The 13,189-nt window shown below is 40.5% G+C and overlaps 1 protein-coding gene across 1 annotated transcript in view; it reads right to left on the bottom strand.

Moving 5' to 3' along the window:
• The window catches only part of sgk1 (serum/glucocorticoid regulated kinase 1), a 189,580-nt gene extending 176,893 nt beyond the window's left edge, over positions 1–12,687 (bottom strand). The window contains exon 1 of the mRNA XM_039747727.1: positions 12,199–12,687. Within this exon, the coding sequence (XP_039603661.1) occupies positions 12,199–12,273 (75 nt within the window). The 5' untranslated portion in view covers positions 12,274–12,687. The remainder of the gene's footprint in view (positions 1–12,198) is intronic.
• Between the last annotated feature and the right edge of the window lie 502 nt (positions 12,688–13,189).

The following is a 13,189-nucleotide window of genomic DNA, read 5'->3' as shown; positions in this document are numbered from 1 at the left end:
CCTAGGAAGCATTTGTACAGCACTGGTCCTGTCATCTACATTATTGACTGTCAGAAAAAGGAGCAAGCCTCCAATATTATGGAAATGTAAAACTATCCTGAAAAGTCATCACGGATTCGTCTGATTTGTCTTCTCCTGTGATTCCTAGTTATGTAATATGAGATCCTCGGACAACGAGATCAGCAACAGCAGTCATCAAGCCTGACATCCCCTGTGACTTTACTATACTTTTCCTGACTGAAACATAAATATACTTTTCCTGACTGAAACATAAATTCCCTAAGTGCTTTTCCAAACCGTTACATTCCATATACTCTCTATTCACTCTCTGTCTGGTAAATGTCTTATGTCAATCAGGTCATGGTGTATAAGATTTTATATTAGTACTTATCCACAGGCTGTGAGATATATAAACTTAACATCTTGTCCTTTAGCGACGTCAGTAATAATGATAGGAATATGTCAAAGGATGCTTCTGTTAATTGTTTAGATGCCAGCTGTCGGGAGATGATGATTACAGTTGTCCTCATGTTGCACGTTTGTATTGATGGTGTTTTCTTTCTATCAGCTGCACTAAATCAAATTTCATGCAACTGATTTAGTATGGAAATATAGTAAACTGTGCTTTTGTGCAAATGAAGCTGTGTTCTTAATAGTATTAGTTAATTTAGATGATGGTACTGACGTCAGCTCTTGGCTTCGGGGACTGCACCCATCGGTAACAGTAACTTATTTGTTGACCCCTAATATACTGCAGTATGATTTAATTGTATCTATATAGTAGTTATATGCATTCTATATTTAGTTTGACATGCACATGGAAGCAGCACTACTAGTTCAACAGTGTATTTTTAATCCATATTGTTAAAGGGCTTACGGGCTGACAAGCTAAGCCGACAAGCTGCCGCACTGATGAGTTCAACTGCAAATCTGAACGCAGTCAATCAAAGTTGGTACTTACTGTATATGCAGGATAAACTACAGTTGCTGCCACGTCTGCCGTAAAGGCAAAGTTGACGGTTGAGAGGAATATTTTATTAGTAACCGCTGTTCTCTTCAGTCATTGTGATTGATATCAATTTAATCAAATGCATTTCATTTTTGTATACTTTGGGGATCAATGGCTTCACTGCCTGCAGTGAAGGAGTCTGTACCATACTGTAGAGAGTCACTGAATGTCTGCTTTTTAGGACATTAACCAAGCAGGAAAATTACATCCTGCCTTTTGTTAATTTCACTTCGAATTAATGACTTTACGCTATCTGTGTGAGAAAAAAGCCTCATAAGGCATCTGCTCAGGTTATAGAGATCATTAAGTGTGGCACAGAAATTAAAGGAACTCAGTACCCTGGTAAAGGCACTGCAAAGATTTGAGCCCAGTGGTTAATCTACAAAACCTCAATAATAAAAAGATTACCGCTGGCCATGAGTGTGTCTTAATTGATTTGCCTCCTGAATTGTTTTAGCATGCTAGAAGAGAGACTTCACTTGGGAAGCAGTGTTGTGTGTCAAAGAGTCACAAATCATCAGAGCATTTGCAGACAGCTGGATTTTAAACAGAATCTTGTGACTATAGTATTTTTTAAATAAATATGTCCTTCTTTTGCCATGTCAGAACTCTTACACATATTATTAGTGTTCACTGCCATGTGCTTTTTTTCAAGGTTGTGATCATGCATGATTGCTCTTGACAGATGAATTGATGGCACAAAGTGGACCATTCATAAAAAAGACACTCATCTTGCCCTTTGTTGTTTTTTCTTGCTGACTGTCTTTCATGTTAGGTTTCATTACATACCATAGCTGATGACGTTTTCTGGTTGAGCGCATCACACTGCTTAAACTCATCTATCATCTACTTGTCAGACTGTTGCGTTAAGTCTATACGCTTTTACACACAGTTAAAAACATCTTCCTCTGCAACAGCAAGGAAAGTAATTATTATCTAATGCTGTCATTTAAAAAAAGGTTACAGTACATAATGCCTATACATACAATATGATCCAATAACATTTGCACCGCGTATGTGACGAGGATGGACAGGATTAGAAATGAGTACATTAGAGGGTCAGCTCAAGTCAGATGGTTGGGAGATAAAGTCAGAGAGGCAAGATTGTGATGGTTTGGTCATGTAATCTGGGAAAAGGATACTAAGGATGGAGCTGCCTGGCAAAAGGAAAAGAGGAAGACCTAAGAGATGATTTATGGATGTGCAGGGAGAGGATATGCAGGTGATGGGTGTAACAGAGCAAGATGCAGAGGACAGAAAGATATGGAAGAAGATGATGCACTGTGGCAACCCCTAACAGGAGCAGCCGAAAGAAGAGGAGGAAGAAGAAGAATACAATATGATTCAATGTGAGGACATTTTACTTCAGTCAATTATCTAATTGTTGCCTGTACATTTTCTTTAGTTTGGTAAAAGATCTGGTTGATTTTTCCTTTCAAATTCCCAAAAAGGTGCACTTTAAATTAACTGGTGACTCAAATTTTCCCTCATATGATTGTGGGGGTGTGTGCCATGTGAAGGATTTAGGCACTTCCCCACACTATGTGACTCTTCAATACCACCCGGGGGAGTAAACGTTAACATTATACAATGTTATTGTCTTTTTTACCTGCTTTTTTATCACTCTTTAATTTAATATTGTTTTTTTTATCAGTATGTTGCTGCTGGAGTATGTGAATTTCCCTTTGGGATTAATACAATATCTACCGGTCTATCTAATTCCTTGCACCTAGTGCTGCCATTACAGACTTCATGTCCCTGTGACTCAGAATTGGATTAACCAGATCTGAAGATGCATAAATGTGTCCTTGTAAGATCTAGCACTAACCAGCCCTCATGAAGAACACAAAAATGAACAATGTGCCATGCAGAGATAACAGAATCTTCATTTAGCCTATAAGGCTAGTATTAGGGCTTGTTCACCCCTACATTTTTCTGCAGCTGGATAATGCAGGAAATCCACAGCACATTAATAAAATCAATTAAATTTCTATAGCCCTCATTCACACAACTGTGGTGGGCTATAGCACATTTTTAAAAAATGAGGTTACATATTATCTACATGGAGATTAATAAAGGGGCACCATCATGCACATTAATGTGGCTTTTCTTCAAGAATTGCATAACACAGGTAGAGTGTCCCAAGCTGTACAGACGTATCAGCTTAGAGCTCTCACTCCAGTATCATCTCAACACCAACACAGGTTTAGGACTTCAAACACCTTGACTGTCATCATTATTTGCAAAGCTAAAAGAGAACCAAAATGTTCTAAAGCCACAGGAGAAAAATGGTTGTGAAAAAATCATTCTTTATGGACCAATAGCTGGGAGAAACACAATTGTGAATGGAAACAAAACTACAAGATTAAAACTAAAAGCATTTTGAACTGCCAATTTACACCCTTTAAATTGATGAAAAGTTCTTAGCTGTGTACCAAAGCCCTAACACTAGCCAAACTTCTGTTGCAAAAAATGTCTTTCCCTTATATTTAAGACTCAGAAGCACTAGTCAAAACTGTTTGTTATCCTCAATCTTGGACAACCAAGTGGTATATAATGTTGATCAATTGACAATACAGGTCACAACCTCTAGCCATCTAGTGATGGCAGCCAACCTAGCAACAGTATACAATTAGCCTACAAAATGGCAGTCTGGTTTATGTGTGTTTTTGTTTGTTTTGGAGTTTTGACACATGATGAATTTATGATTGATCTTCATTACCATCTTGTTTTTTTTTTTTGTTTAAGCAATGCCTGGTTAGTTAATCATGTGACCATGATCATCATGCTGTTGATATCGTTCGAAGTGACAATGTAAATATTACACACTGCCTTATCCCTCAGTGGATTTAAAACTATTGATTTTTCTTAGTGATAGTTAAAATTCAAACAATTATGCACTAGTGGTAGGATTTATGATGTAGTTAAGAGTTCTTTTCTGTATTTTACTTAAATTTTCACCTTGTCCCTTCGGTTACTGGTTTCTCTGTTTTGTTTAGCTTCCATGATATTATAAGCCTTATTGTACTGACCTTGACAATTACACCTTTAATTATCACCTTTTTTATTATAGTCACAATAATCCTTGGTCACCTTTATTTGTCCTTAACACTGCTTAGCTTTGATTCCACTCACCTAAATGTGTTTTTTTATTCAAGGACATTCAACCTGTACTCATATGATGGAAATGAGACATGAAATAAAAAAGGTCTGGGTAGAGCTCAAACATTGTCCTCCTAATCTTTCAGAAAGCCATGTGATCTGTTTTCTAATGTTCAGCATTTTAGACGTTTCGCTTTTCTTTCTATTTTTTAATACTTTAATCTGTGCTGTTCTCTGATTGCCTTCTTGTGTTCTGACCTTTGGTTTGTTCTTTAGTTTATATCCCTTGGACTTTATTAAAAAATATTTTTTGTATCTGTTTTGTCATGGCACCTCTCTATGCAGTTGTTTGACCTAATCTGCAGTCCTTCCGACTTGTCAAGTATTATAGAGCATTGTTCTTTCTATAGCACTAAAGAACTGGAAGGTTGCAAGGTCTTGCTGAGTGAACGACCACCGTAGCAGGATTGATTAGTTGGTGTGAGAATGACAGCTTCAACATGTCTTATCATTTTAAATGAAAATACAAATATTTAATGAATGAAAAAGTGGCTAACTGATAAGTTGATTTATCTGTTATAGTGATGAAGGATAGTTTAATTTTCACTTTTTTACTGAATGGTGGTAATTTGGTTACTTTTTTAATTGTTTACAATATAGCATAATATTCTCAAATTTGTTTAATCTAATTTATTGTCGGGTGGGGGGCAGGCACTTTTTAAGCAGTAGTGTGGGCAAGGCAGGAACCAGCCATGTCCAGTCCATCACAGGGCACACTTATACATGCATCCACGTTCAAATTCACACATAACCAGTTTGGGATCACCAGTTAACCTAACATGCATGTTGGTGAGAATGTGGCAGGAAAATCCAGAGAACCTAGAGAAGGACAAATGCAGACATTGAGAACAAGCAAACTACCCACAGACAACAAAAAGATGTGAGATTCAAATCCAAAGTGCCCACTCCATGAGACAGCGCTTGAGTTTTTTAGGCATCATTTATAAACCTATCAAATTGCCTAGCTTGAGAGCCACCTGATTCATCATAAGGCATCTCATGATCTCTAACTAACAAATTTTGAGTTTTTCCCCAGTAAGAAATTGGTACACCATAACTTGACCAAAGTAAAAGGCATTCCTATGTCTTTTCAAGGTACACCTCAGTAAAACTGACTATAATTGGCAATTCATGTCCTGTGCATACACCTCTTTATCATACAGTGCCAAAAATGAATAGCAACTTTCATAAATAAACAGGTCACTTACATCTGTCAACCTCTAATGTTTATTGTTATGCTATGTTTGTTCCTCTTTACTGTACATCAGAAAGCCACATTTGCTTCACTAGTGAGTGCAATCCTCTTGCTTCAAGTATGCATTGCCACATATGACAAACTTCAGCGAAGGATGATGATATTCAATAGTAAAAGATGTGTCATTAATGAATACAAACACTGAATGGCAACTTTATTAGGAACAACTGTCCTTCTTCCAGAACTAGCTAGTTAATTCAGTTACCACATCATATTTAATACTAGCTGTTCCCTGCAGCTCTGCCCTCTGTGGTGAACAGCCCGGACACAGACAGGCAGACACCGATGGTTTACCAACCAACACACGTTTATTTACAGTTTCCATATTTACAAGTGCACACAACCCCAGTACTCACGTACCCAACCACCCTAAAGTCCAGGCCTTCCTCAACAATGCCTTTCCTTCTCCGTGTCCTCTCCTCTCCTCCAGGCTTCGTCCTTCTTCCACCCGACTCTAGCTTCTGAATGGAGGGAGGCAGCCCCTCTTATCCTCACCCGGACGTGCTCCAGGTGCCTCCCAATGAGCTTCTACTGATATTCCCTGGTTTGGCGGAAGTGCCGGCCGTGCACCCGGAAGCACTCCGGGTGTCCCTGGTCTTCTTCCCCCCAGCACTTCCGGGTGTTGCAGAAGTGCTGAGGACCAGGGCTCTCCAGGCATCTGGGTGCCCCCTGGTGGTGACCACTGGCTCCTACAGGGTTAAGCTTCCATGATCCTTTTATTGTGGTCCCCATAGCCACCAGGGCAGTCGCCCCCTCGTGGTCCGGAGGAGGCGTAATCCCTCCTTCAGTCCTTCCGGGCATCCCAGCTGGGTACCACCCCCAGCCGCTTGCCACAGTGCCCCATTGCCAGCTGAGACCCATAGGGGCGCAGCAACTTGCCCCGCGAGGGCAGGTCTCCCACAGTGCGGAGCCGACACACTCCAGTCCAGAGCCCGGTCCTGCAAAACATAAGTTGGAACAAGGGGCGGAGGAGACGTTGCCATGACGCCGCCACTCGGCGTCTCTCTGTCTCAAATACAGGCAATGCTCCACCCTTTGACCGGCACCCTGGCATTTGACACTTTGGCCCCCCTTCCGAAATCTCAGTGCCCCCCGAGTTGGAATATCACACGGGACCACTCACACCCCCGTCACCTCAGCCGACTTCAGGGTTTCCCTCTGCCTCTGCAAAGGGTGGCCCTTCTTCAGACGTGAGCAGCCTGCCTCACATCCTTCCTTATCGGATGAGCTCTCTTCCTCCGGGTCCTCCTCTTTTTCTGGAACGCCATGACAGTTTGGGTCTCCCTATGGGAAAGGAAGAGACCCCGTGCCGTCTGCGTTCCTGTAGAGCAACGTGAGACCGACGCTGGCTCAGGGCATTGGGCAGTAGGACCCACGGCACTCATTAGCTGGTGTCCTGCCTGCCCTCTCGCACTCTCCCCCCTCACCATGCGATTGGTCACCACCACTGCATCCACTATCGGAGTCCCTGCTACTTGAATCCAATCACTTTCGTTGTAGTTCTTTTCGCTGGGGCCTCCCCATTACTTTATGATGCCGTTATTACTTACCCGCACTGCTGCGCCACTCCGGCCGAAGATTCCAGCGTTGCTCCAATCCACCCACTGTATCAGTGTCGTCACGCACGCGGCCGCCTTCACCTCCAGCCTATTTAATCCATTACCGAGAGCACGTTTCAACTGAAAAAGCGACACTGTGGGCTGAAGGCACTCTTCCAGCTCGCGCAGAGCCGTCACTAAGCACAATCCATCAGCCAGTAGTGGACTTACCTGTTGCTCAGCCACACCCGCTGACTGTGTTTTGTGGGGCCTCCTCCGCAGCCTAATCAGGTCCTTCCCCAGCTAGGGATGGACATTCGTTAGTCCCGCCTTTGACCAATCATTGGCGGGCACACAACACACACCGTCCAATCCCTTGCCTGCCTTGGGGAGGGATTTCCGGTCCTCGGCCATCTTGCTTCCCATGCTCCTGGTATGGTGCCGAGCCTCCGGGCAGCTCTGTTGCTGCTGTGGCTGTCCGAGCTGCAGCGACTTGTCTTCAACAACTCATCCTGCAGCCACTGTGCTGACGAAGACCCGCGGATTGGCACGCGTCCACCATTGACATGGATCCAGGCAGTCCCTGCCTGCAATAGAAAACTCAAGTCTGGCCCTGCTGGGCCGACCGCCAGTGGGCAGGGAACTTACCTCCCGGGTCCTGTCTGTCCAAGGCGATTTCCTCGGCATGGCCTTAGTAGACGCGATGCTGTCCCAGGCGTCCTCAGTGACGGCATGCTCGTAGGAGCCCGCTGCACTCCTGCTACGCCTGTTATTGTCTTCCTGCAACAGGTGGGAATGGCCCTTCTGCAAAACAGTGGCGGTCCGTAGGGTGAGTCGCTCCTGCGAGGTTGTGTGCATAACACTCCCATGGTGCATGTGTGGGCTCACCTGCTGCACCGGACTACCCACAAAATTATTTGTAAAGATGGGTCCCCGCCTTGTATCAGGCAGAGAGTCTGGGATGCCATTGTGGGGAACTGCCCGAACACAGAAAGGTGGACACCGATGGTTCACCAACCAACACACGTTTATTTACAGTTTCCATATTTACAAGTGCACACAACCCCAGTACTCCTGTACCCAATCACCCTAAAGTTCTGGCCTTCCTCAAAAATGCCTTTCCTTTGCTGCCTCCTCTCCTCTCCTCCAGGCTTCGTCCTTCTTCCACCCGACTGAATGTAGGGAGGTGGCACCTTTTATCCTCACCCGGACGTGCTGGGTGTGGTGGAAGTGCTGAGGACCAGGGCTCTCCAGCCTCCTGGCAGCCCCCTGGTGGTGACCACGGGCCACTATAGGGTTGAGCTTCCATGCTCCTTTCCCGTGGCCCCATAGCCACCAGGGTGGTCGCCCCCTTCATTTTAATCGTAATTTAACTTAATCCTGATACTCTATATGTTCAATCTCCTCAAAATAACTATTCATGGTGGCTCTAAAATCGGTACTGACCCCTACTCTCTTTTCTGTTTCTTTTTCCGGCCTGCGCCACCACCACCTACTCAAAGCTTCATGATGCTCTAACAATGATGGACGGATTAAAAGGTAGAAGTCTACGTGACCATCATCATCATCAAGCCCTTCCGTGAGAATCCTAAATCCAAAGAGGACTGTTTAATTTATGTTAGGTAGAATGCCCAGAGGGGACTGGGCGGTCTCATGGTCTGGAATCCCTACAGATTTTATTTTTCTCCAGCCATCTGGAGTTTTTTTTTTTCTGTCCCCCCTGGCCATTGAACCTTACTCTTATTCGATGTTAATGTTGATTTATTTTGTTTTATAATTGTGTCTTTCATTTTTCTATTCTTTAATATGTAAAGCACTTTGAGCTACTGTTTGTATGAAAATGTGCTATATAAATAAATGTTGTTGTTGTAGTCCGGAGGAGGCATAATCCCTCCTTCGGTCCTTCCAGGCATCCCAGCTGGGTACCACCCCCAGCCGCTTGCCACAACGTGTAGGAGTGAAACAGGACAAACTTCCAATCAATATACAAAAAGGTATTGCTAGCTAAACGGAGGCAATGTACGCTCCCAAACACAGAGGTAGACCGACTCTCCACTCCTGACATCAGGCTTCCCCCTTCGTTCAGCCTCTGTCTCGAATTAGCGTGAATTTTCGCTCCTGCAAGCGAATTATGATTCTTAATGCGATGAGAGAAGTCTCAAAATCAACCGGAATGTTCAAGCAAATTCTAGAAAAAAACAGATCTAAATCTGTTAAGCAGTTCTTTTTAAGCGGATGTAAGTTACGCCCAAGGCTGGCGCATGAGTGAGGAGGACCCTTGGCCTGCTGTGTCTCTTTTAGATTCGTGCAAATAAATTGGTACCATAAGTGAACTATGATACTTAGTGAGATGAGAGAGGTCACAAAATCAACTGGAATGTTCAAGCAAATTATAGAGAAAACCCTGATCTAAATCCATTAAGTAGTTCTCTCGTGAACAGACATACAGACAGACAAGCATTGGATTTTATATATCTAGAGATGGTTATTCAGGGATCATACTGGTTGTATATGTGTGTTTAGTTTTGAGATATAAAAGGAAACACTACAGCATTAAGTAAGTTTGAACGTAACATAATAGTGGTCACCAGAGCAGCATAGTGTCATTTTTAAGAACAACCACCCTCCTATAGCCTTGAAATGCTGAAGTATCATGGCAGTTTTAAGAACGGGCTGCTACCAAATAGCTCCAAACATTCATGCAATTTGTGGTCAGAAATGTTATCAAAAAAGACCAAGAGAAGTTAATACATCTTGTGCTAGATAACATATACAGTAGGAAAGAACCCAGATATAGCAAAAGTCAGAGGTCAGTAATGCTGTTGGTGGAAGTTGTATACAGAAGGGGTTGTTTCAGTGACAATACATGGGCCCCTGAAGAAGTAGTGCAGTGTGAAAATGACATGAGATATCTGATCTGATCTAACTAAATGCAAGTGTACTCATCACAAATCTGCCCTTTCAGAAGGATTATATTGCATGCCAGAGGCTAATAAAGTCCTGCCTCCAGGAGCCTGACAGTGGATAGAATTCTGATTTTAGTTCAGTCAAGAGTTTGTGAGATGAAGCTGAAACAGCGACTTGGAACTGACATAAGTCAGTCGCTAAAGTGTAGACATACTGTACCTACTTAAGGGACTTGATGAATTGAAAGAGCAATGATCTTTAAGTACATCACTTTTCAGGTACTTCTACTAAAAACCATGTGCCATGATTAAGTATTTTAGTGTTACATTCCAATCAATCATGTTTAAGCATCTATGTATTGGCTTGAAAGTTATTTGAAAATGTAACCCTGTGCTGTTTATTTGATCTGCCATGAATAAATGATTTTCTTTAGAGATTTACTGTATCACAGGATTAGATGCCCTTGTGGACTGATTTGGACTGCTAAGGTTTCTGTAAATAACTTCCAGTAAATTCAACCACTGATCTGAATAAATGAGTGAGATGTACAAATCTTCTCCCCTTATTGCAAATTACACAAAAGCATAATAATAATAATAATACATGAAAATTGAATTAGATTAGGTTTTTTAATATTAGCATAATACACTAAAATGAATTTTTGCTCTAAATAAATAAAAGACATTTGATAGATAGATAGATAGATAGATAGATAGATAGATAGATAGATAGATAGATAGATAGAAATTTATTTGTCCCCAGGGGGAAATTTGGCATTTTATAGAAGCTCTCTAAACAGATAGATAGATAGATAGATAGATAGATAGATAGATAGATAGATAGATAGATAGATAGATAGATAGATAGATAGATAGATAGATAGATAGATAGATAGATAGATGAAAGGCAGGAACCAACCCCGGACCAGACGACTGTATATTGTAAGCCACATGCACATAACAGCAGTCATTCCTACTGTACTGCCCTTGTTCAATCTAACATCTTCAGGATACAAGAGATACACAGAGACAATGGGAGAACATGGAAAATCCACACTGCTAGTTACTGAGCAATGATTTAGAAACACATTTTAAAATATTGAGATGGAAGTCATTTTTTGGCCATCCTATAGAATACACTAAGAATTTATTATCATAAAATTAATGTTTATGTGGTATAAAACAAGAAAAGTTACCTCGGTGGTGTACTGTAGTATTTCTTACTTTTGTCAACACTCTAACAATATAAACCTGTATTTTTAAACTAAGTTTTATGCAAAATGTAATCAACACTGAAATTTAGGGCAGAAATGATAAAATGTTGAATTATCTTAATAGTTACTCAAAAATCTTTTTTCTTGCAACATTTTACAAATGTGTTGTACAAGTTTTACAGGTTTTTTTCTAAATATTATTTTTTATTAAAAGAACCAATGCTGAAAACTTGTAAACAGTTATATACATGGAAGATTATTTCTGTGAAGAGGTAAGACACCCACTCACATGTAAGTCTGAATAGTTGTTATAATTCCTTTTTCTTTATAGATAAACATTAATTACAGACACAGAATAATATTAAAACAAGCCAGTATAAGTACTGACTCAAAGAGTGAATGACTTAATAAGAAAGAGTGCAGGAAGTGTTATCATATATGTTTCAGTATTAAAAGAAAGTGTGGTAATTAAAATGCTACATATATTTTTACATTTGCTGTATGGTATGCAGTATCTAAAATATAGAAATTATCAAAGTAATAAAAATAAAAAAAAAACGATCATTGCTTCATTATAAATTTACATACTATAAAACCATATAAATTTTACCAGACATATTCAATGAAATAAAATAGTATAAAATGATATGTTTATGAAGGCAACTTTTCTTGTAAGACCAGAACATTGTTGCCAATATCCAGTAATAAAATACAAACAAAGAAGTCAGTAGTGGGCATTAAGAATCATACACATTTCAGTCCATCTGTTATTCACAAGGCATCCAGTCTTTTAAATCTGAAGTAACCAATAATTTATTTAAGTTATACTTTCAGCATGACAGGAGATACTGTATTTTCATCATACTTATTTCACACAGATTAAGATAAGAAGGCAATCAATTTCCTGACAATTTCTTGATAGGCAGGCATATGTAAAGATTCTCATTATTTTAAAGATGCAGATGACAGAGACGTAATAATCATTGCCATAACCCTGACCTCTGCCCTCCACCTCATTGCCTTAGTCAAGACAGTTACAAACAATGCACACCAGTATCTTGCTGTTTGTCAACTTACTAAGTGAAATTGGATCAAAAGAAGAAATAGCACTTACCTTTCTTTTCACAAACTGAAAGGCTGAGCATCGTTTTAAAGAAAATCCATTCATGTCTCTGTTGACCATTTTCATCACTACTATAGCCTTCTCCCCAGCAAAAATAAAGAAGTAAATAAAATAAAAATAAAACTCTTTGTGGCTTGACTCTGATTATTTATGTAACTATTGGTTTTCTCTGTGGTTGTCAGTGTTGCCTTCTCTACATGCCTTTTCTCTGCATGTTCCCTGCACTCCTATCTCAAAATAATTTCTGGAGGAGGAGAGAGTATCACTGAATCATATATATTCTGTTCAGCACAAACTTGCTCCTTTTGACATCATTTGGTAACCCAGGTACATTCCTGATTCCCTGCAGGTTTGCCTCTAAAGTCAGCCCTGCCTACCAGTGTGTCAGCTTTGATTTTCCTCCATGTGAACAGAGAGTAGTATTAGGGGCAATATTTATAAGCCATCTGTAAATACCTCCAGTTTATCAATGAAAGCTGCTGTGTCTCCTTATCATACTGAACGCTTGCACTCTCCCTCTCTCTCTCTCTCTCTCTCCCTTCCCTCTCTCTCGCTCTCTATGTCTCTCTCATTTTCAGCCTCACAGCTGGATTATCTATGCGAGTGGTGCATTGCCGGGCTTAGTTGCTTCAAGATTTTCAATTACGCACCAAAGAAGACAAATACTCAGCTTTAAACAAAATTACAAATGAAGCATAACCTGCACTGTCATTGGTTGACATTGCATATCTGACTGACAAATCCAGTTAAATCAACAAACAGTATCTATTGCCTAACAATATAACTTCAGTGCTCATGGAGTTACATAAGATATCTCTTAAATGTGAAATAATGTACAATACATTTTAAATTAAAGGCACAAAAATAAAAACAGGAATTATATACAAAGATGTACTTAAAAAATGAATTAAAATTGTAATGGTGCTTATCTTCTTTTACTTAAAATAATCCAGGGAACCTTTTCATTTTATTTGAAGAGTGC

This window comes from Polypterus senegalus, chromosome 3, assembly GCF_016835505.1.
Source record: "Polypterus senegalus isolate Bchr_013 chromosome 3, ASM1683550v1, whole genome shotgun sequence".
NCBI lineage: Eukaryota > Metazoa > Chordata > Cladistia > Polypteriformes > Polypteridae > Polypterus > Polypterus senegalus.
This window is presented reverse-complemented; position numbering and strand designations above follow the sequence as displayed.